Source organism: Kogia breviceps, chromosome 5, assembly GCF_026419965.1.
Source record: "Kogia breviceps isolate mKogBre1 chromosome 5, mKogBre1 haplotype 1, whole genome shotgun sequence".
Classification (NCBI taxonomy): domain Eukaryota; kingdom Metazoa; phylum Chordata; class Mammalia; order Artiodactyla; family Physeteridae; genus Kogia; species Kogia breviceps.
In genome coordinates, this window is record NC_081314.1 from 62,265,969 (window position 1) to 62,291,797 (window position 25,829).

At 39.7% G+C, this 25,829-nt stretch overlaps 1 protein-coding gene and 1 pseudogene across 2 annotated transcripts in view; both read left to right on the forward strand.

Moving 5' to 3' along the window:
- KCNMB2 (potassium calcium-activated channel subfamily M regulatory beta subunit 2) overlaps nucleotides 1-2,330 on the forward strand; it is a 247,316-nt gene extending 244,986 nt beyond the window's left edge. The window contains exon 5 of one of the 2 annotated variants that reach the window (XM_067034051.1): nucleotides 1,027-2,330. In XM_067034051.1, coding sequence (XP_066890152.1) covers nucleotides 1,027-1,311 — 285 coding nt within the window. In that variant the 3' untranslated portion in view covers nucleotides 1,312-2,330. The remainder of the gene's footprint in view (nucleotides 1-1,026) is intronic. The other variant, XM_059064602.2, reaches the window with a different exon arrangement.
- A 12,194-nt stretch (nucleotides 2,331-14,524) lies between these two features.
- On the forward strand, nucleotides 14,525-15,409 carry LOC131757270 (tubulin polyglutamylase complex subunit 2 pseudogene; annotated as a pseudogene).
- The last annotated feature ends 10,420 nt before the right edge of the window (nucleotides 15,410-25,829 follow it).

Below are 25,829 nucleotides of genomic sequence, written 5' to 3' on the forward strand. Positions count from 1 at the left end.
CTGCTCTATAAATTAGGAAAATACATGCAAAAACATATCCAATAAGTAATAAAAAGAAAAACTACAAAGTTCTTTAATTCCATCTGTATCCAGAGAAGAGGGAGGGAGAAGAGAAGGAGAAAGGATAACAGGAGGAGGGAATAGAGGGGAAAATATCATAGAGAGGTGAGGGCTGGCGGGCAGGGCAGGGCAGGGAAGGAAAAGAGAGATACAAAGAAAGAAATCAGAGGATGTAAGTGTGTAGGGGAAAAAAGGAGAGGCATACAAAAAAGATATAGCAAGAAAGATAGCAGGTGAAAAAAATCAAAGAAAAGTTATAGTAAATTCTCAGATGAGTGCTGGCTTAAGAGTAAACTGAATTGATTCTGCTTTATGTTTCCTTGCTTTATGGAAAAAGTTACCTTGTCAACACTAACTGGGCATGAACCATTTATCACAGCTCTTTATTCAATATCCCTACACTTTCTGAGATTCTTTTTAGCAGCTCACCAGGGGTACAGCTGTCTTCTTGACTAGTAGCAAGGTGACCAAGGTGATTTGGTTGAAAAAAATAAAGCCAGGCTGAAAAGATAAGAGTAAGAGTTCCCTGAGATAACTGGCAGCTTTTGATATTACATAAACAGCTGTGGACAGATACAAGACAGAAAGGTTGACATTGATTCCACGGAAAAGTATATTCAATGGAGAATAATTAACACTCACCATGCTTAGCTGTGGCAAAAGGAACCCACTGGAGTTATCGAATTGTTTTTTGGAGTCACCCAATTTTAATCAATATTTAACCTATATGAGTGAGCCATCAAAGTACATCTTGGTTGGATACCTAAAAACATTGTTTTAATCAGTGTGTGAGTTCTTAGGGTTTCTAGAGGCACTAGTTTGAATATGAAAATAAAAACCATCATGGTTATTTCACAGAGCATTAAGTTGGCCTCAATACTCCTCCTAGTACCACACACACACACACATACACACACACACACACACAGAGTATCTTCTGGTGACAGTTTATCTCATTTTCCACAGTGCTCCTATATACCTAAGTGTGGAAAAAATTTTGAAGAATCCATGTCCCTGGTGAATGTTGTCATGGAAAACTTCAGGAAGTACCAACACTTCTCCTGCTATTCTGACCCGGAAGGAAACCAGAAGAGTGTCATCCTAACCAAACTCTACAGTTCCAACGTGCTGTTCCATTCACTCTTTTGGCCAACGTGTATGATGGCTGGGGGCGTGGCTATCGTTGCCATGGTGAAACTCACACAGTACCTCTCCCTGCTCTGTGAGAGGATTCAACAGATCAATAGATAAAAGCAAAGTGGACGAGATCATTTTCTTTAAAGCTCAAATACTGTTTTCTTTCATTCTTCACCAAAGAACCTTAAGTTTGTAATGTGCAGTCTGTTATGAGTTCCTTAATATATTCTTATACGTAGAGCAATAATGCAAAAGCTGTTCTATATGCAAACATGATGTCTTTATTATTCAGGAGAAGAAATAACTGTTTTTTGTTGGTTGGGTTTTTTTTCATAATCTTGGTTCAGTGCTGGAACTAGTACTTCCTTCTCTCCTTCCACCAAAATTGGGCTCAGTTATTCATTTGCCAAGCTTCGTGGAGGATTAGAGACAATATCAATGTGATAAGGTCTGTGCTCACAGTTGTCAGATCTCTTGAAGATATTTCTGCAATATTTTTCATCATTCATGTTTACTAAAGCTGCAGCCAAAAATATTTTTTTTCCTTACGCTAAACTGAGCCCTGTAGCAAGTGAAGGTACCAGATTTCCTTTAGGACTTTAGGCATTTTCCTTGCATTTCTACCATATCACTGTAAAGAAGGGGGGAAACCCAGCCAGCTATTTTTCTGTTATTACTTTATACTCATAACTTTAGATTTTTTAACTGATTTCCAAAAAATAAGATGTTTTCCTTAACCAATTCTATAATCTCTTCCTGTGCTTTAAATAGAAAGTGAACAGAGCCCTTTTCCATGTAAGACCCTGCTACTGTGTGAGGAGATAACATTTACAAGGAGTTTCATTACCTGTGAACTGACAATGTTGAATAGATGCTCCATTACAATCTGGGAAAGTCTATGTTACTAAGATATTTGTGTTAAAATCTTTATTCCACTTCAATTGAACTGTTAGATGGTAAAATTAAGATCCTACTTGCTGGTCAAGACTGGTGGACTGATTTCAGTGGGTAAATCTATCGTGGCAAATTAACATGTTGGAATATTGCTTTTGGGAATTTATGTTTAAATTAATGAGTATGTAGTCTCTCTTTCTGACAAGTATTCCCCGATGGGATTTTAAAGCTATATGCACAGAATAATTGTCTCCTCTACATGTTTTACTTTTCTATTTACAGTTCCCTTTTTTGTTGTTAGATTTTATACACACTTTTTTTTCCTGACACACACTTGAACTGAATAACAGATTTAAAGGAAGCCTTTGTTCACAATGACATCCACTTCTTGTGTTTGGGGGTGGGGGCGGGGGTGGGGGAATGAGGAATGGGTTTTAAACAAAAACATTCCATCTTTTATTTAACATCAATGTCAGAAGAAGAAGACAAACATCTATCTTTCTCATCATTTAAGTACCTTTTTACAATGTAGTATCAAGGTTTTCTAGGAATTGCAGAATTCTACAAATCATATTTGTGGAATGAATGGTGAAACTAATCTGATGAAGTAGAAAGTATTCTGCAATATTGTAATACATAGTTTGACTTTTCATAAACAAATAAATCCATAGGGTATAATCAGGACTTCAAATGTGTAATTAAAACTTTAAAAAAATCCATTATATCAGCAAGATTTGAATACCTCTTGCATTCTAAGTTGGCAAGCCCATGGCAGGCCAAAACCCTATCATTCACTATTTTTAAGCTTATTTAAAGAGATTAAAAAGAAAGTTCCCTTTTTAACACCCAAACACATACGCACAATATTATGAATACTTGGAAAATATGACGGAAAACTCAATTCTTACTCCACCTAAAAAACATAATTCTGAAGATGATAGAGAAATCTTTGTGACTACAGAGCTAAAAATTTACAACCTTTAATGTTCCTTGGGCTTCCTTCAAGTGATCCAAGGGTGAAACACATGCAAGTATTATTGAGTTACTTTTTATTTTCCTATGGATTTTTAATTAAAGATTCCCAACTGATGTTATCAGATAAGACTGTAGAAATCTCAAAATAATGACACCAGAAAGAAGTTAACTAGTGCCTTCTTGAATTCCAATAAAGCAACAGCTCCTTAAAGTAATTTAAATGTATATGCAATTAAATACTCATTAAAGGAGAAAGAACTGGGGCTAGTAATAATGTTTTAAGTGCTATGCATGTGTTAACTAACTTAATCTTTATAACAACCCTATTAGAGGGAGCACTATTATTATCCTATCCTACAGATGAGAATGTTGAAGCTCAGAGATGTTAAGTAGCTTCCTCAAGGTTACACAGACACTAAGATGACAGAGAGCTGAGAAAGTACCCAGCTTGTAGCTTTCCCATTGTGTAGTTGTTACCCATTGTGGTAACCATTTACACGGCTTTGGGGTCTTTCAGATAACACTGATGAGGTCTGGAAGGGAAGCAGGACTGAGCAGACAATTTTTAAGTTGAATCTGTTCCACCCTTTCACATTTGTAGGAACTATAAGGAATAATACAAAGTATACCACTGACTTCTCTCTTAAGAATGAATTTGTAATCTACTGGAAGGGTTGAGATAATACATACGAAAAAATTGAAAACAGCTAGGTCTTTAATCCACATCAATGAAGATAATATCTACAGAGGGTTGGTATGAGGCTTAACTGGGAGGTATTAAGTAAAATGCCTAGCACTGTATACAGCATATAATAGATGCCTACCAAGTGGCAATTATTTCTATTAATAGTAAAATGTATAAGTCATATTAATAGTATTAGTATAACCACTAGTAGTATATGGTCTCTTGGAGCTAGAATAGCTTAAAACATCGTTTTGCCCAAAACTCACACCAATGCATAAATCCCTTCTAATCCTTAGCAGGGATCATCTAGCCATAGGGACAGTTACTACTTGAATCCTACCAGAAGTGAGACAGGTTACCAGTTAATAAAACAATGCTAAAAATTTTCCTGATAACAATTTGAAATCTGCCTCCCTATATCTACTCACTAAATTCACACAAAACCAGATCAATACTCTTGTCACTAACTTATTCTATTAGCGTTATTTTATTTTTAAATGGAGGGAGGGTAGGGAAAGAGCAACTTCCATTTGTTTAGACTATAAAACCATAGAAAATAACTCATTCAGCCAGAATTATGACATAAATGAAAATTTATAAAGGTAGCATAAATGATATCAACTTTAAAAGGTTAATAATATAATCGTTAGAACCTAAACATTCATGAATGAATTAAATTTATAAGTTAGCTAAACCCTTTAATGCCCATGTGAATTTTATTCTTGCACCACCTCTCAAGTATGATTTGGCCTTCTGGAAAGTAACACTACCTGAAATTTTACATTATGTCCTTATTCAACTTTATGACAACAAACTAAGTTGTCTAAGTAACCAGATTACTTAGGAGCATAGATGTTTTCCTAACAAAATGTTGCTACAATTGTGCCATGGGTTCGTCTTGGCTAAGGTACCATTCTCCAGTGCAATGTCAAGGAACTGGAAGGAAATGTCATTCTGTGCATTCTTGTAGTGACTTTATGAGCAAATGTTTCATTTAGGTAGGAAGAGAAGTTGTTCTCTCAAACAATACAATCACTTAATTAGGGCTTCCAGACCTGTTCTTCAGCCAAGTTCTTCTAAAACAAATTTAATCCCCAAGCCCTTGCAAACTGTAATATAATATGACTTGTTACCAACATAGTATGAGATCAGGCTATGGAGAAAGCTTCAAGGTTCTCTCCCCAATCCCACTACCTATTAGCACAATTAGCAGTATCAGAAGTTTTCGTAGGTAGAAGTCACAATATCTCTTCATAAAAATCTCTCTTCCCCCTCCTTGGTGTCTCTCTCTCTCTCTCCACACCCCTTTCTCTTAGCTCTATTTCTTCTCTTGTTTAAACTCCATACACCAGCAAAGATGATCCCCAGCCATTACATGTTCACGAAATCCCTTGTGTCTATAATCAAAACAGGAGAAAAACCCAGCATTCATATCAGTCCTCAAAAATGCCAGTTCTCTTTGTATCACTTGTACACTACTGGGCCCATCCCCATAATGACCGAGAGCAGGGCACGTTATCTGCAGGCCCACCAGGTGGGGGTCAAATAATTCCCCAGATGTAAACACATGTGTGTGAAATAAGAGAGAAAGGGGTGCTGGGCAAGCAAAACAACAGATGCCCACTACAGACAACCTGGACAAACTCATACCAGATTCTTCAGCCAACACAGCTTTTGGGTGGAGAAAAAGTGTCACACATATGGGAAGGAAAAACTAGTGTTACTGAGAGAGTAAAGGAGCAAAAAGAACTGGCACTCAAATTTTACCTTGCAATTTTTCTATGAATCCTCTAGTCATCTCATAAAATTTTTTTAATTCTGGTTTTCACTCAATGAGAGATGCAGAAATATTTTGGTTTCAGTCAGAGAGGTTTCCTTAGGGTCAACTGACACCATGCTAAGAGGAAAGAATTGATAGGAAACAGAAACGAGTTTAAAAGAAGGGAGGGTAGTGATAATATATGGGGAAAGGAGATTTGGAATTAGAAAATCTAATTTAAGCAACTATTGCTATTCATCAGTTATTAGAGAATTTCTCTCTGCTTTTCTTAAGGGCCTTCTCCTTAGAGGTTAATAAATACCTATTTAGACTAGCACAGATTCTGTTGTCCCATTTATTGCTTGTTTTGGAGTAAATTCATTTAAGGATCATGTGAAGAAATGAATGGGTAGGTTCTCCCTACCCCTTAGGTTTTTCACACATCATAACATTTAAGAAAACGGTTCCTTCTTAGACCATGCAGTGAGAGAGCTGGTCACAGAGACAGCAACAGGACGCATCACTCACCATCTGCAATACTATGGTGACTTCAACATCTGGACACCCATATAATACCCTCAACTTAGGTCTAACCAAACTCATCAGCCTCCTCGAGTTAGAGAATCATCAAAGCTCTGCTCTTTTATTTGCTGCACTAAAAATCCAGCAGTTTGTAAGGCAGCTGCAAACCCTGACACTTAGCTCCTTCCCATGGTGAGCAAACAGACTGTCCTGGTGCCATCCTTGAGCATGACAGAAGTATCATTTCAGAACAATTAACAGTATCTGTCTCTAACCAAGAGCATTCAGCTGCTGCAGCTGACATCTAGCAATGCTGAGAAGAAAGCAGTGACTGGGGATTCATACTACATGTAAAATTCATTCCTTCCTTTCCAACATTTGTGACAGATACAGAATTTGGTGCAAATACTACACTTAGGTCCATCTCTAGAAAGTCATAATCAGCTGGGAAATTTCAACTTTTCTAGAAAAAGAGAGTGCCCTAAATACAGCTTGGGCAACTGTCAATGGAAATCCCAGGAGCCAGGTCCAGCTCAGCCAGTCAAGGCCACGCAAAACAAACTGGTTTGTTGCTAGCACCAACAAAGAGGCCTTCCAACTCTCAATTTCTTTGAAAATGTCATGTTATCTGGCTGAATAAATAACCCTTGAATACTAACAACACTCAAGTTATCCTGGCAAACATCAAAGGTTATTTAGAAGATTCTACTTGGTGTCTGTGAGAAGTCACACGTCCAAATCATCCAACAGTGGAAATCGGCAACTGTCTCTGCTTTTAAGAATGAAGTATTTTAATAGCTGAGTAGCCGCAGAAACTGCCAGCATTTACCACTAAATTCAAAACACCCACTGAGACTGGAACAAAGGGGCCCTTTGGAAGACCAGGTAAAGCCAGCAGTTTACTTTACCTCTGATATCAGTATAGTTTGTGGTCCCTGAACAGCAGCCACTGGGCAAACTACAAGCTACCTTCACATGGTCATTCCCCCCATTTCCACTTCTGTTTTGTGTAAAGTAGGAAATCAAACCCAACGCAACCCTGACATTGGTAGGCATCAAGGCCTGCTAAAAGGAAGAGGCTTTCATTCAGCAATAGACGTAGACCAGCCTGATGTTCTGCCTTTATTTAGGAAAATTTACATCCCAAGACCTAGTAACAGTTTGCTACTGCAAATGACTTGGATCATGGAGTGAAATGGCCCTTCAAGTCTCTTTCCCACTGTCATCCCCACAGCTCTTATGCTTCAGCCATCTAATTAATCAGTGGTCATCCCTAATGTTCTAAATTCTTTCACACTTCTGGGCTTTTGCATTTACTGTCTCCTCTGCCTGAGACTCCTTTCTCTGATCTCTCTTCTATTCATCCCGCTAACTAATACTCATTCTTCAAGATTTAGCTCAAACTTCGTCCGCATCAGATGGTTCAGGTCCAGAGTAGATGCCTATCTTCTGTGCTTCAATAACATCCCATTGCACCCTTCTATAAATACACTTATCACACCACGTGATAGTCGTGGTTTATTTCTCTAGTAGCCCTACAAGTTTCTTGAAGACATGGATTTATTTTATTCATCTTCATTTTATTATGTGGTATATTCTCAGCCCCTAGTACAATACAATTCCTGACATATAGGAGGGCTCAATAAATGTTACTTAAATGAATAAACAAATAATTGAATTACTAATAAAAAGTAGGCAAATTAAGCTGATTTCTCTGTATTGTGACTTGAAGATCTTCCCAAAGAACAAAAATACCTGAAAAGCCACCAGGAGAGATCAGTACCTTTTAGTGTAGATTCTTGTGACCTGATAGTAAAAGTGCAGATGGCCAGCAATGCTGGCTTTCTCAGCCAATAATTCCTCATCACACTAAAGTACCCTATAACCATCCATCACTCCACAAACGTAAGAGCGGAGCTATAGAAGAACATAAAAGGTAAATTCTGATAAGAGACCATTGGAGTCTTAAATTTACAGAATGGAATAATGCCCAAGAGGGGGAAGGTCTAAATAAATGATTAGCACACAGGCTTTGGGAACATTCAGACCTGAGTTTGAATCCTGGTTCCACTACTCACTAGCTGTGAGATTCGGGAAAATGTATTCAACTTACCGTGCATCATTTTCTTCATCTGGAACACAGGAATAGTAACACCCAAATCATAAGATTAAATGAGATAATATATAAAATGCTTATCAAAATGTCTAGCACATAATAAACGCTCACGAAATGACAGCAATTGTTTTATGATGATTAATAATAAAAGGCAGGGGACTTCCCTGGTGGTGCAGTGGTTAAGACTCCGCCTGCCAGTTCAGGAGACACGGGTTCGAGTCCTGGTTCTGGGAAGATCCCACATGCCATGGAGCAACTAAGTCTGTGCACCACAACTACTGAGCCTGCACTCTAGAGCCCGTGAGTCACAACTACTGAAGCCCACATGCCTAGAGCCTGTGCTCTGCAACAAGAGAAGCCACTGCAATGAGAAGCCCATGTACCACAATGAGTAGCCCCCACTCTCTACAACTTAGAGACGGCCCGCGCACAGCAAGGAAGACCCAACGCAGCCAAAACTAAATACATAAATAAATAAACTTTTTAAAAAATAATAATAATAGTGAAAGGCAGAGACTATTATCATTTTTATGACCGGGAACTGGATGTTTTGAGGCAAAGAATCGAAAAATGGATGTAAGTTGGGTAATAAAGATTAAGACAAGCTTCATCCCTCCTACAATTTTTCCGACGACTGGCCCCAGCCTCAGCACTTCCAAATGAAGCCTTATAACTAAGGTCAGTTCCTGGAACATCTGAAAGCATTCCTGACAACAGAGGAATGTAGATGGGGAGTCAAGAAAGAGATTGATTTGAGATATCACATGCTCCCTAGTTTCTTTGGAGGAGAAACCTCTGAAGAAGATTCTGTTCACTCCCAAGTGGTAAGAAAAGGAATTCAGTCCTCATATAGAACCTCATCTAGGCAGTGTGTGAAATTCCAGAAAACTTCTTTCAAATGGAGGCATAAGAGGCTGAGTGAGCAAGCATCTGAGTTTAAGGGCTCCAGAGAGCCACCCATAAAGGAAACAAGGGGTGCAGGGAGAGACTCAGAGGAGGAGGAAAAAGTGAATGTACACACTTAAACCAGAGGCACTAAGACCAAGGCTACATTCAAGGAGTGCCAGACACTCAATCCAATTCCTGTTTCTTGCTAGAAAAGAATGGAGAAACTGACTCTGATTAACCACACACCTTATCCAAGTATATTGACATTTTTACACAAAGGATTACCAGGCACTTTAACTTGAGACTAAGGACATAAACATGAACTATCAACTCAGAAAATGAAAATGTTTATCCCTTATTTTCTATCTCCAATTTCCAGCAAACTGGAAAGAGTAAGAAGAAAATAACTTAATATGTGGCTAAATAGCATCACACTGGAAACATTTTTATTCTCCACCCCACCCCCAAAAAAAGGATGGCGATAAGTGGAACACTTTGGACACTCAAAAAAAATAATGTGTATACTCAGGAGATCTGGTGTGTCAGGAAAGGACCACAGTGCTTAATATGTCTACACACAAACATATACACTCACCCTTCTGGAAGAAACAGCTTATTCAAGTTTTTTACAAGGCAGGACTCATCTGCTTCCTAACTGAGTCACTATCATGTAGTGGCTCTGTTCTAGAAATTTTAAAGGGAAGAAAGTGGGGAGAAGGTAGATGACAGAAGTTCCAAAAACTGTTTCTTCTCACAAATAAGTTATAACCTGATTTCTATCGCAATTAAGCCAGAATAGCAAACTGGTGTTCAGAGAAAAGGTGATGTTTTTCTGCCTAAAATAAAACCACTAATATACCCAGACATCAGCATAATTGACTGGAAATTAGTTAAAACAGCAGAGAGCTGGAAAAAAACACAACACAGAGGGTGTCCTGCCATCATCTGGGATCATTTATCCCCCATCACTTACCACATGCTTAAAGAGGTGGGAAAGCAAATTGCCAACCACAGCAGAACATGACAAGCCCCCTGCTGCTCTCTGTGTCCACGAGCTGCTCCTTCAGTCTGTTCAACCAAGTTCTGGCTGCGGCTGCCCCAGGGATATTACAAGGGCTTGACTCATTTATACATATGTAACGTTGTCAGGGTTTTCTCCCAGACAGGTAAAATATGCCACAAATCGTGTAATAAAATATGGCACAATTTGTCACATTTGTAACATTTCCAAATATCAGTGTAATCTCCCTGGCAAATAAGAGAGGGAAGTGGGTTTTTTAAAATCTGGCCAAAAATGGTTCTGCTCTCTGTATTAAGAGGTTGTTGTTCTGTGGCAGGGTCCTTTCCTGGCATGACTTACAGTACTGTTTGGGGAGTGCTCTCCCCAGAGCATAAAAGGAGGAAGAGAAAAACCTAAGTAAGATTCACTGTAGGAATTGAAGATGTCCAGTGAATAAATGTGAATTATTACTGCCTAAAACTTAATTTTACAGAGTTAGGTTAGATGTTTAGCACATGGTCAGAAATAATGAAAAGGGAGATGACCATAGTGACAGGTGATGCAGAAATGAAAGGATCGAGAAAAACGACCAGGTGGTAGCAGAGCCTCTGAGAATTCACCTGCAAAGCAAGCACTGCCTTGACAAATGGGATCTGGTGTCACCTATGCCTGTGTCCAATTGCTATGTTAAACACCTGTCCAAGTATCAGTAAACCAGTAAAAAATACAAAAGAACATTAGACATCATGATTTGACATATGTCAGATTTCTATAATATAACAGAGACATATAACATGAAGAAGATATGATACCTTCTTTTAAAAAGAACACTTGTGGAGAGGCCCTATATCACTTGGTATAGGCATGCAAATGTATTTTGGGAGGGACAGTGTGGTGTGATGACAGAAGCACTGGACATGGATGGAGCCAGTGGACCTACTCCTTGCCTCAGCTCTTCCTCTTTCCAGCTAAGAGACAAGCCCCCAGCTTCTCTCTGTGTCTTGATTTTCTCCCTTACAAGGTGATGGTGAAAATAATATCTTTCCTCCTCACCTCAGATGGTTATTATGAAGATCATATGAGATTATGTGCTTGAAAACATTTCATATACTTTGTGTTTTTTCCTCTTTTCCCAAGGAATTCCATCCATTGCCAATGGCTTTAAGACCTTCAAATATCAATTGATATTTGAAAATTTGCAAATTTAGCTGTGGGCTCTTTCCTAAGTCTCAAAGCTCTATCTTTATTTGCCTCTGGATATCTCCACCTGGGGAGTCTTCAGGCATTTACAACTCAATATGTCCAGTGGAAATGGCCCTCTTTCTAAACCTACACAAACACTTTTGCTCACATGTACCCCCACCCTCCCTGCCATTCACGCTGAACCTCTTGCTCTCCTTGGTGCGTGATCCAACCACACTGTCACCATGTTGCACTGATCCTATGCCCTAAGCATCTGTGAGGTCAGCCCCTTCTTTTCTATCCACACTGTCACTCTCCTAGTAGCTGTAGCCTCAGAATCAGTCTGCCTACCTCCAATCTCTCCACTGCCCCCACCGCACCTTCTCTACACCAGAAGGAACTTTTACAAATGGATATCTGATCATATCCCACCCAGAGCAGAACTGTGAAATGACTTCCCATTGCCTTTGTGATGAAGCTCAAATACTGTAACTTGAGCTACAAGTGCTGCATGAATTCATCTCACGTTCCATTTCCAGCCTCATCTTCCCCTACCCACATCCCACTCCCCAAGCCGTCCTGTTCTAGCCATACTGAACTATTTCTTCAAGCACACCAAACTTTCTCAAGCCTCTGTGCCTTTGCCCCTGCTCTCTGCCTAGCTTTCCTCCTGGTGTCAGCAGAGGGATTGGTAAAAGCATGGACCCTGGAGACCAAATGCCTGGGTTCATACTGTGTCTCTGCCCTGGGGATGATACTTGTCTTATTTGGGGTTCACCCAAAAGCAGACTCTGAGACAAAGAGCCAGCAGTTTATGTGGAGGTTCAGAAAATACCAGTAGGAGAGTGGGGAAGTATACAACATGATGATTTGATGCATATATATATTGCAAAATAATTACCAACAATACGGTTAGTTAACACCTTTGTCACCTCACATAATTACCATTTTGTGTCTGTGTACAGTGAGAATATCTACAGTCTACTTTCTTAGCAACTGTCAAGTATATAATACAGTATTGTTAACTATAGTCAACATGTTGGACATTAGATTCCCAGAACTTATTCATCTTATAACTGGAAGTCTGTACCCTTTGACCAACATTTCCCCATTTCCCCCACACCCCAGTCCCTGGAAATTACCATTCTACTCTCTGTTTCTGTGAGTTCAGATATTCTAGATTTCACATATAAGTGATGTCATACAATATTTGTCTTTCTTCGACTTATAACACTTAGCATGATGCCCTCAGGGTCCATCCATGTTGTCAAAATGGCAGGATTTCCTTCTTTCTCATGGCTGAATGATATTCCATTATATATATATATTATTTTCTAATAAATATATAATATATGTATTATATGTATTATATATATTATATATATAATATATGTATTATATATATAATATATATATAAAATGGATCTAGAGTCAGGATTTATGGGCCTAGGAATTGAGGAATAGAAATGAGAGTGGCACCATTCACTATGAGCCCTAATCATCCACTAGCAAATTTTTGCTTCTCATCCCCATGACCTCCCATCCCCAGCAGACTTCTGTTCTGCTAGTCTAAAGGTCTAAGTTTTAAAAGGAGGAATGCTTGAAGTATCTGAAAGACAACAATGATTAAGACAATATCATATGTCACATCTATACATATATCTCACATCTTCTTTATCCATTCAACTGTAGCCAGACACTTAGGCTGTTTCCATATCTTGGCTATTGTGAATAATGCTGCAGTGAACATGGGAATGCAGATATCCCTTGGAGATCCTGATTTCATTTGCTTTGGATATATACCCAGAAGTGGGATTGCTGGGTTATACGGTAGTTCTATTTTTAATTTTTTGAGGAAACTCCATAACGTTTTCCATAGTGGCTATAAGATACTCTCTTAGCTCCAAAGCATATTCCTATCATGGCATTTGCCATATTCCTTTTGACTGTTTTTTATTACATTTTTATGGGTCTTTCTTTTCTATCAAGCAGTGTCTTGAAGGGAAGTCTTGTCAAATTCTATGCCTAGGACTTCCCTCCACCTGTCAATGCAGGGCACACGGGTTCAAACCCTGGTCCAGGAAGATCCCACATGCCGCAGAGCAACTAAGCCCGTGCGCAAAAACTACTGAGCCTGCGCTCTAGAGCCTGTGAGCCACAACTACTGAAGCCCGCACGCCTAGAGCCCACGCTCCACAACGAAAGAAGCCACTGCAATGAGAAGCCTGAGCACTGCAACAAACAGTAGCCCCCAACCACTGCCAACTAGAGAAAGCCCACGCACAGCAACGAAGACCCAACGCAGCCATAAATAAATAAATAAATAAATTTATTATTTTAAAAAAAATTCTATGCCTAGCACAAAGTGAGCACTCAGTGTTTGTAAAATTGAGTTGAACTAAGTTGTCTTTCATAAACCTTGTTTTCTTTTTATGCCAAAAAAGGAAAGAAAATGGGAGTTAGAGCTAGAAAAAGAAAAAAGAAAAAGAAGAGAAAGGAGGTGTGTATTCAAAATGCATTAATAGTAGGGGCTCAGTTAGTATTTTCTGAATAAATTAATAAGAGACTATGAAATGAGCACTACTACATATCAGGCATTATGTGAAGCACTTAAAATACAACAATGATTAAGACAAAGTCCCTGCCCCAAAAAAGATTACAGAGGGAACACACAGATTAATGAATAAAAGGAATAGATATCACTGAGTTAAACAGCGGTAGGGAAGAGACAAGGACACCCAAGGACAGTCACCCGTTCAGGTCAATGCTCTTTAACCAATTTACAAGTGCTAAACAGTCACAACCAGAACTGGCCTATACTCTGAAGTTTGGGGAACTCCCCTGGTGCCTTGATAGCACATGTTTCCTACTTGGATACTAAATATTTCCAGTTCAATGAGGTCAACTCGACACATCAGAAAATACTACACGGAAACAACCGCCACTCGGGGCGTCGCGCCGAGGCCGTCCTGCCCCAATCTCTACGCCCGGCCCGATTGTCCGCACGGCGCAGAGGCCCGGAGGGGCAGGAGGGCCCGGGCGGTGGAGTCTGTGTCCCGGCAGCGTGGCGTGGAGCACCCGCCGGGGCCGCGGGAACAAGCGCCCCGTGGAACTGCTACTCCCAGAGGAGCCCGGGCCCCCCATCTCCACCCCGCCGCGCTCTCAGGCGCCGAGCACTACAACTCCCGGCATGCCGTGAACTTGACGGCCGCGCCTCCAGGGTGGAGTCCGGCCCTCCCGGCCGCCCCGCTCTCCTGCCCCGTCCCCGCCGCTCTCCCAGCCGCGCGAGGATTGGGGACGCAAGCCATGGAGGAGACACCGCCCCTGCTGCTGGGCAGCCGCAAGCTGCAACCGGAGAAGCTGACCTTGGGGTCACCCACATTCTAGAATCATCCCAAGGTGTGACAGAGGTGACCATCATAGAAAAGGCGCCTGCTGAATGTCACATGATTTCTTCATGGGAACAAAAAAATAACTGTGTGTTGCCTGAGGATCTGAAGAACTTTTACCTGATGACCAACGGCTCCCACATGACATGGAATGTGAAGCTGGATGAACACACCATTCCATTGGGCAGCATGGCAATTAACAGCATCTCAAAACTGACTCAACTCAACCAGTCTTCCATGTACTCTCTTCCTAACACACCAACTATAACGCAAACCTGGAGGATGATACACAAGAAGCTAGTGAGAACCAGCCAGAGAAGCCTCACTTTGATTTTCACAGTGCGATATTTGAACTGGTTCCTTGCAACCTGAATGGGAAGGTTTGCCTTGCCTACAAAAGAGGGAAAACAGCATTAGCACAACACACTGAGATCTGGTTCCTGGACAGAGCGTTATACTGGCATTTTCTCATAGATACCTTCACTGCCTATTATCGCCTGCTTATCACCCACCTGGGCCTGCCCCAGTGGGAGTACGCCTTCACCAGCTATAGCATTAGCCCACAGGCCAAGCAATGGTTCAACATGTATAAACCCATCACCTACAACACAAACCTACTCACGGAAGAGACCAACTCCTTTGTGAACAAGCTGGATCCCAGCAAAGTGTTCAAGAGCAAGAACAAGACATTAATCCCAAAAAGAAAGGGCCTGTTCAGCCTGCAGGTGGCCAGAAAGGGCCCACGGGTCCTCCTTCCACCTCTAAATCCTCCTCTGGCTCTGGAAACCCTGTCCAAAAATAAGCACCCCACCTCCAGCTCCCCGCCAGCCCCACAGTGATGATTTCCAAGCACAGATGCCCCAGGCCTGGCCCAAGCCTCAGATTCTGTGTATGGACCCACAGTCCTCTCCCCATCTGAGTGACAAAATCCTAGGCCTTTTACTGCCATTGGCTTGAGCCAGGAGTTGGAAGGGCATACTCAGCTCTCCCCAAGAATCCTTCTCTCATACCCCTTACAGCAGGTTGTGCCACCTACTAATTCTGGAAGCTGTGGAGAATGTAAGGTGTTGTGTAAGTGACTAAGTAGATCTATTAAGAGCTTTCTTTTCTTTCTACTCCAACCCCCTCCCCCTCAGCATTAACTAGAGAAGCCCCCCATAGAAACCACTGGTTTTGACCTATGAGGCATTAGAACTATGCTGCTCAACTGGTAGCCACTTTTTAAAGCAGCTAAATTTAAGCCATATTAAAAATGCAGTTCCTCAATTATATTAGCCACATTGGGAGTATTCATGTGGCTAGTGGAGTCTGTATTAGCACAGAGATGATGAAACATTTCTATCATCACAGAAAGTTCTACTGGGCAGCCCTGCATTAGAATACTTTTGCATTACCCTTCCTCAGACCAGTTAATTTTTGTTAAAGAATAATGATACCTTAATTTAATGGGTTATAATGTTCCATGAAAAACCTTGAATATCCATTTTTATGTTCTTTATATTCTTCACCACAAACAGATCTTGCTTTGCTCATTTTCAGTTTCATATAAAGTTTCTCATCTTCATCAGTTTCCTATAAAGTTTCTTATTTCCAGTTTTGTGATGTGATATTTGTACGTTTGCCAAAATCATCTTTCTCACTTTTTTTTAAAGAAGAGGTGATTCTGCTGTACCACTAAAACCAAACCAAAACAAAACCTGCCAAGTATTGCTTCGCCAGGACTCTTCATGCACAGTTTTGATGAAATCAGTCACTGTTGACAAGAGCTTCCACCTGCTCTGCCTAATCACAACTGCTCAACAATTCATGGGGTAGCAGAAAAGGATAGAGAGGAACCAAGTTGTCAAGCATAATAGCTGAGGTTTAGTCTTCCAGAAGCATTTTTCCGCCAAAACACATCAAAAGGAGAACCAGCAGTGCCAGATAAGATATTCCAGCATTTGGCTCCTTCTCCGAGTCAGGGTTAGAAGGGGATTGAGAAGTTGTGTCATCTTTCACTGTAGCAGGTGTCCTTCCTCTAGAGCTCATGGAGCCCCTGAATTATTTCTTAAGTCCTGGTCCAGTTCTCGATTTCACAAATGAAGCAGCAGAGGAGCCAGGAAACAACGGTGCACTTCAAATCGGTGACAATCAGCTGGAATCCCCAAAGGGCTGTAGACAGAAGAGGGTTCTGATTTGGTTTGAGACCTGCCTCAGGAGGAGCAGAGCACTCAAGAGCAGGAATGGCTACTTAATATGTAGGACCCAGTGCAAAATGAAGATGTGGGGCCTTTTGTCCAAAAATCGGGTAAACACTACCATGAAAAGTACTAATATGCAGTAGCAATTGTCATATCAGACAAAATAGACTTTAAAATAAAGACTATTACAAGAGACAAAGAAGGACACAACATAATGATCAAGGGATCAATCCAAGAAGATATAACAATTGTAAATATTTATGCACCCAGCGTAGGAGCATCTCAAAACATAAGGCAAATGCTAACAGCCATAAAAGGGGAAATCGACAGTAACACAACCATAGTAGGGGACTTTAACACCTCACTTTCAGCAATGGACAGATCATCCAAAATGAAAATAAATAAGGAAACACAAGCTTTAAATGACACATTAAACAAGATAGACATAATTGATATTTATAGGACATTCCATCCAAAAACAACAGAATACACTTTCTTCTCAAGTGCTCACAGAGCATTCTCCAGGATAGATCATATCTTGGGTCACAAATCAAGCCTTGGTAAATTTAAGAAAACTGAAATGATATCAAGTATCTTTTCCAAACACAACGCTATGAGACTAGATATCAATTACAGGAAAAATCTGTAAAAAATACGAACACATGGAGGCTATATAATACATTACTAAATAACCAAGATATCACTGAAGAAATCAAAGAGGAAATCAAAAAATACCTAGAAACAAATGACAATGAAAACATGATGACCCAAAACCTATGAGATGCAGCAAAAGCAGTTCTAAGAGGGAAGTTCATAGCAATACAATCCTACCTCAAGAAACAAGAAAAATCTCAAATAACCTAAGCTTACACCTAAAGCAATTAGAGAAAGAACAAAAAAAAAACCCCAAAGTTAGCAGAAGGAAAGAAATCATAAAGATCAGATCAGAAATAAATGAAAAACAAATGAAGGAAATGATAGCAAAGATCAATAAACCTGGGGGCTTCCCTGGTGGCGCAGTGGTTGAGAGTCCGCCTGCTGATGCAGGGGACATGGATTCGTGCACCAATCTGGGAGGATCCCACATGCTGCAGAGCGACTGGGCCCATAAGCCATGACTGCTGAGCCTGTGTGTCCAGAGCCTGTGCTCCGCAACAGGAGAGGCCACAATGGTGAGAGGCCCGCACAGCGCGCAAAAAAAAAAAAAAACCAATAAACCTAAAACCTGGTTCTTTCAGAAGATAAAATTGATAAATCATTAGCCAGACGTATCAAGAAAAAAAGGGAGAAGACTCAAATCAACAGAATTAGAAATGAAAAAGAAGTAATAACTGACAATGCAGAAATACAAAGGATCATGAGAGATTACTACAAGCAATTATATACCAATAAAATGGACAACTTGTAAGAAATGGACAAATTCTTAGAAAAGCACAACCTTCGAGACTGAACCAGAAAGAAATAGAAAACATAAACAGACCAGTCACAAGCACTGAAATTGAAACTGTGATTAAAAATCTTCTAAGAAACAAAAGCCCAGGACCAGATGACTTCACAGGCGAATTCTATCAAACATTTAGAGAAGAGCTAACTAACACCCATCCTTCTCAAACTCTTCCAAAATGTAGCAGAGGTAGGAACACTCCCAAACTCATTCTACAAGGCCACCATCACCCTGATACCAAAACCAGAAAGAGACGTCACAAAGAAAGAAGACTACAGGCCAATATCACTGATGAACATAGATGCAAAAATCCTCAGTAAAACACTAGCAAACAGAATCCAACAGCACATTAAAAGGATCATACACCATGATCAAGTGGGATTTATCCCAGGAATGCAAGGATACTTCAATATACGCAAATCAATTAGTGGGATAAACCATATTATCAAACTGAAGGAGAAAAACCATATGATCATCTCAATAGATGCAGAAAAAGCTGTTGACAAAATTCAACACCCATTTATGAAAAAAAACCCTTAAGAAAGTAGGCATAGAGGGAACTTACTTCAACATAATAAAGGCCATATATGACAAACCCACAGCCAACATCATTCTCAATGGTGAAAAACTGAAACCATTTCCTCTAAGATCAGGAACAAGACAAAGGTGCCCACACTCACCACTATTATTCAACATAGTTTTGGCAGTTTTAGCCACAGAAATCAGAGAAGAAAAAGAAATAAAAGGAATCCAAATTGGAAAAGAAAAAGTAATACTGTCACTGTTTGAAGATGACATGATACTATACATAGAGAATCCTAAAGATGCTACCAGAAAACTACTAGAGCTAATCAATGAATATGGTAAAGCAGCAGGAAACAAAATAATGCACAGAAATCTCTTGCATTCCTATACACTAATGATGATAAATCTGAAAGAGAAATTAAGGAAACACTCCCATTTACCACTGCAACAAAAGGAATAAAATACCTAGGAATAAACCTGCCTAAGGAGACAAAAGACCTGTATGCAGAAAACTCTTAAGACACTGATGAAAGAAATTAAAGATAATACAAACAGATGGAGAGATATACCATGTTTTTGGATTGGAAGAATCAACATTGTGAAAATGACTATACTACCCAAAGCAATCTACAGATTCAGTGCAATCCCTATCAAACTATCAATGGCATTTTTCACAGAACTAGAACAAAAAATTTCACAATTCGTATGGAAACACAAAAGACCCCGAATAGCCAAAGCAATCTTGAGAAAGAAAAACGGAGCTGGAGGAATTAGGCTCCCTGGCTTTAGACTATACTTCAAAGCTACAGTAATCAAGACAATATGGTACAGGCACAAAAACAGAAATATAGATCAATGGAACCGGATAGAAAGCCCAGAGGTAAACCCATGCACATATGGTCACCTTATCTTTGATAAAGGAGGCAAGAATATACAATGGAGAAAAAACAGCCTCTTCAATAAGTAGTGCTGGAATAACTGGACAGCTACATGTAAAAGAACGAAATTAGAACACTCCCTAGCACCATACACAAAAATAAACTCAAAATGGATTAAAGACCTAAATCTAACGCCAAACACTATAAAACTCTTAGAGGAAAACATAGGCAGAACACTCTATGACATAATTCACAGCAGGACCTTTTTGACCCCCCTCCTAGAGAAATGGAAATAAAAACAGAAATAAACAAATGGGACCTAATTAAACTTCAAAGCTTTTGCACAGCAAAGGAAACCATAAACAAGACGAAAAGACACCCCTCAGAATGCGAGAAAATATTTGCAAATGAAGCAACCGACAAAGGATTAATATCCAAAATATAGAAGCAGCTTATGCAGCTCAATAACAAAAAAACAAACAACCAGGCTTCCCTGGTGGCGTAGTGGTTGAGAGTCCGCCTGCTGATGCAGGGGACACGGGTTCATGCCCTGGTCCGGGAAGATCTCACATGTCGCAGAGCAGCTGGGCCCATGAGCCATGGCCGCTGAGCCCGCACGTCCGGAGCCTGCGCTCCACAACGGGAGAGGCCACAACAGTGAGAGGCCCGCATACCACAAAACAAAACAAAACAAAAAAAAACCCAATCCAAAAATGGGCAGAAGACCTAAATAGACATTTCTCCAAAGAACATATACAGATTGCCAACAAACACATGAAAGAACGCTCAACATCACTAATTAGAGAAATGCAAATCAAAACTATAATGAGCTATCACCTCATACCAGTCAGAATGGCCATCATCAAAAAATCTACAAACAATAAATGCTGGAGACGGTGTGGAGAAAAGGGAACCCTCTTGCACTGTTGGTGGGAATGTAAATTGACACAGCCAATAAGGAGAACAGTATGGAGCTTCCTTAAAAAACTAAACATAGAAGTAGAGTGGGATTCAGCAATCCCACTCCTGGGCATATACCCTGAGAAAACCATAATTCAAAAAGAGTCATGTACCACAATGTTCATTGCAGCTCTATTTACAATAGCCAGGACATGGAAGCAACCTAAGTGTCCATCGACAGATGAATGGATAAAGAAGATGTGGCACATATATACAATGGAATATTACCCAGCCATAAAAAGAAATGAAACTGAGTTATTTGTAGTGATGTGGATGGACTTAGAGACTGTCATACAGAGTGAAGTAAATCAGAAAGAGAAAAACAAATACCGTATGCTAACACATATACATGGAATCTAAAAAAAAAAAAAAAAAATGGTTCTGAAGAACCTAGGGGCAGGACAGGAATAAAGACACACGCAGAGAATGGGTTTTAGGACATGGGGAGGAGGAAACGTAAGCTGTGATGAAATGAGAGAGTGGCATGGATATATATACACTACCAAATGTAAAACAGATACCTAGTGGTAAGCAGCTACATAGCACAGGGAGATCAGCTCAGTGCCTTGTGACCACCTAGAGGGGTGGGATAGGGAGGGTGGGAGGGAGATGCAAGAGGGAGGAGATATGGGGATATATGTATATGTATAGCTGATTCACTTTGTTATACAGCAGAAATTAACACTCCATTGTAAAGCAATTATACTACAGTAAAGATGTTAAAAAAAATTAAAGAAAATACTGTGCAGTTCAGGTCTAGAAAAGAGTTTGTTCACTTCCACTAAGTCCAATCTGGACACAGTACGCAAAAGAAAAAAACAATCTCCTGGAAAGGTACATTTTCTTAAAACTCTTCATGCACTGATATGTAACATTTGCTAAGGATTTATTTAGTGAAGGAAGCAAGGGAGAAGCCAGTATGTAGGGCATTCTTCAAGCATGTATGATGACCTCTTCTGTGGATACCAGTCAGCCTCTTTCCCAGCCACTCCTGTCATCACCAATGGGCTCATTAACAGTGGCCATGGTGGCAAGGATGGAGTTTATACATGGGCTCCACAATACAAACTCCCACTCACGAAAGCTGATCTGGCTACAACCACCGCTGAGTGCCCAATCTGCCAGTAGCAGAGACTAACACTGCGTATGTGACAAGGCACCATTCCCCATCTAGTGGCAGGTTGAAAGCACTGAACTACTTCCATTGTGGAAGGGGTAGTACTTTGTTCTTACTGGAATAGACACTCTGGCTATGGATTTGGCTTCCCTACTTGCGATGCTTCTGCCAAAACTACCATCCTGCGACTTACAGAATGTGTTACCCACTATCATGGTATTCTAACAATATTGCTTCTGATCAAGGATCTCACTTCTCAGCAAAAAAAGTGTAGCAATAAGCCCATGATCATGGAATCCACTGGTCTTACCATGTTGCCACCACCCAAAACATCTGGCTTAATAGAACAGCGGAACGACTTTTTGGAGATTCAGTTACAGGGTGCAATACCTTGCAGAGCTAGGGCAAGGCTCTCCAGGAGGCTATATATGCTCTTATTCAGCATCCGATATATGATTATATTTCTCCCAGAGCTGGGATTCATGGGTCCAGGAACTGAGGAATGGAATTAGATGTGGTACCACTCACTATCAGCCCTAATCAACCACTAGCAAAATTTCTGCTTCTCATCCCCATGACCTCCCATCCTCAGTAGACCTCCGTCTGCTGGTCTAAAGTCTAAGATTCGAAAGTAGAAATGCTTTCTCCAGTAGACACAAAAATTATTTCAGTGAACTGGAAGTTAAGACTGATATGCCACAACTCACTCCTTACGTTTCTAAATCAACAGCCAACAAAAGAGTTACTGTACTGGCTGGGGAGATTGATCCTAATTATCAAAGGGAAACTAGTTGCTACTACACAATAAGGAACAGTATGTCTGGAATACAGGTCTCTTAGGGTCCTCTTATTACTATTATCCCCTTTAACTAATTTCCATTAATCAATGGAAAACTACAACAACCCAATTAAGGCAGGAATGCTTAATGGCCCAGACCCCTCAGAAATGAAAATGCAAGTCACTTCACCAGGCAAAGAGCTACAATAAACTGAGGTTCTTGCTGAGGGCAAAGAGAATATGGAATGAGTAGTGGAATAAGGTAGCTATAAATGCCAGCTATAACCACATGACCAGTTATAAAAATGAAAACTCAGGACTTTCCTGGTGGCGCAGTGGTTAAGAATCCACCTGCCAATGCCGGGGACACGGGTTCGATCCCTGGTCCAGAAAGATCCCACATGCCGCGGGGCAACTAAGCCCGCGAGCCACAACTACTGAGCCTGCGTGCCACAAATACTGAATCCCACGTGCCTAGAGCCCGTGCTCTGCAACAAAAAGAAACCACCGCAATGAGAAGCCCATGCACCGGAAAAAAGAGTAGCCCCCACTCACTGCAACTAGAGAAAGCCCATACACAGCAATGAAGATTCAATGCAGCCAAAATAAATAAATAAATAAATTTATTTTAAAAATAAATAAAAATGAGAACTATAATAGTTATGAGTACTTCCTTATTTTTTTAGTACTTCCTTATTTTGTTATGAATATGTTTGTATGTATTTTAAGAAAATATATTTGCCTTCTACCCTCTCTTATCCCCTTATCATCTAAGATGTATTACAATAGTTAACTTTATATCACAATAGTTAAGTGACAAAATATCAAGGATAAGAGTAAATATCACCCAAGGACTTTGCATCTTCTTCTGGCAAAGGGTTAGTGTGTTTTCATGACAGGCAGGGTAGTTGTATCATGTTAGATGGAAGTATGACTTTGTTATTGTCTTTATTTGGAGATTAAATATGGCTTAAGGAGATGTGTATGGTTGCCAGGATGACAAGATGTAGACTGTCGGTCAGTTCTATGTGTCAACTTGGCTAGGATGTGGCTCCAGTTATTCAATCAAACAGTAATCTAGGTGTTACTGTGAAAAGTATTTTGTAGATATGATTAGCATCTGTTATCAGTGGACTGTTAAGTAGGGGAGATTACCCTAAATAATCTGGGTGGGCCTGATTCTATCAGCTGAATGGTCTTAAGGGCAGAACCAAGGTTTCCCTGAAGAATAAATTCTGCCTATGCCTGAAGCTTCAGCTCATGCCGGAGAGTTCCAGCTAGACCTTACTGACAGCCTGCCCTACAGATAGATATAGATATATAGTATACATATAGATATTATATAGATATATCTTGCTTGCACATGACTATCTTGGCAAAATTCACAAGAAACTGGTATTGTTATTTGCCTTCTAAGAGGGAACTTGGTGGCTGGGAGATAGGAGAGAGACATTTTTCACTGTACACTTTTAGTAACTTTGAATTTTGAACTACTTGAATGTATTAGCTATTCAAAAAAGTTTTTTTATTTTAAAGTTATATAATTCCTTGAGAGAGCATGGTTCTAATTCTCACTAATTTCCTCTTCCCTTTTCCTTATATTCAGGTCTTATCTATGTCCATCTAGGTATACTGGCCCAAAACACTTTCTAAACACACAAATTTCAAACTGTGACTCCTTAAAAACTCTCCATACCTTGAAAGGGTCAATGGACAACATAATCTTAAAAGACTTTGAAATTGTTCAAGAGTCCATATTTGCCAAACTTTGGTGCTATAAGCAGTATGAGGTAATTTATGAAAATAAACTTCTACAGGGAGAATTTGCTAGTTGCTTCAATGGTGTGTATAAAAATATTATGGAGATCACTTTGAAATAGCAAAACATCAAAGAAACAGGTGAGCACTCAATTACAGCCCAACAGGGAGCCCCATTACACTATGTTACAGGGTAATCACTCATCTTTAGTGTTTCCTGGGATTTTGGAACGTCATTTGAAGCCATGTAACTTTATGGTGATGCATTGATCACGATGAATTTCTGCAGTGTTAAATGGCAGATATTGTTATTAAAAAAATACACACCATTTCTGTATCAGACATAATCTCCAATTCGGATCCTTACTATTAAAGATGAAAATATGGGGAACTAACCCTCCATCAATAAAATGGCAAGGAATAGAAAGCCAACATACAAATGATACAGAGGGAAACTAAAAAACAGCCCCATCACTAGCATGACACTAGAGGTCAGACTGTGAGTTTATCCACTGATGTATCACTTTGTCACTGATTTTACTGTAAGAAAAATGCTATATCTGTGGATTTCAAGGTGGGAAATAAGGAATTGAATAAATTAGCTTCTTGTGCTTCCAGAAGAAAATTAATTAAAATAACAGCTGGATTAATAAGCAGGTAAAAGTAGTTTAAAGACAAAGATTACTGTGAGCTCAGCTGTATCAAACCTCTTAGAGAGTACACAGTCCATGGAAAATCATGACAACTGTAGCCAGCTATCAGGCACTGTACAGTTATCCGGGTTTGCTAGCACTATGGCAATCAAACATAAACTCTGAAAAAAAACACAAAATCAGTATGTTTTCTACTCATAGCCCAACAGAAAATAGGTAAGACTTTCCTAAGCAAAGCACAAAACCAACAAGCCATAGAGGAATATACTGACAGATTAAACTACATCAAAATACTGACAGATTCAAAAACATCCATAGAGGTTCACAAGCAAGTGAAAGATATAGATAAAATATTTATAATTCATATAATAGGCAAATTATATGTCTAGTAAATAAAGTGCTCCTAAAAATCAAGAAAAAAAAAGAGGGCAACAGATAATGAGCAAAGGCTAGGCATGGGCAATTCACAGAAATGGAAATAAGAATGCCAATAAGTGTTTGGAAAAATGTTTAATCACATTAATAATCAAGAAAAAGTAAACTAAATCAACAATAATATATCACTGTATGTTCAGCCTATAAAATCAGCTTCACCAGCCTGTAAAATATCAAAACTGTATGATTCCCAGTGTTATTACTGTGTAAAAATGAGAACTCTGTGTGAGTGCAAATTAGCATAGCCCTTACGGAGAACAATTTAGGAGTATTATCAAATTTTAAAATGTGAATTCCATTAAACTTAGCAATTCCACCTCTAAGGATATCTCTTAGAAATATCATTATATTTAGATATATGATTGAGGAGTGTGTACTGCATTAATGCTGTTCACAGTAAAAAAAAAAATGGAAAATAAAGGTCCATTAGAAAGGAAAGTAGTTAAATACATACATGCATACCTTGAACATCTGTTCAGTGGTTAAAAAAATTG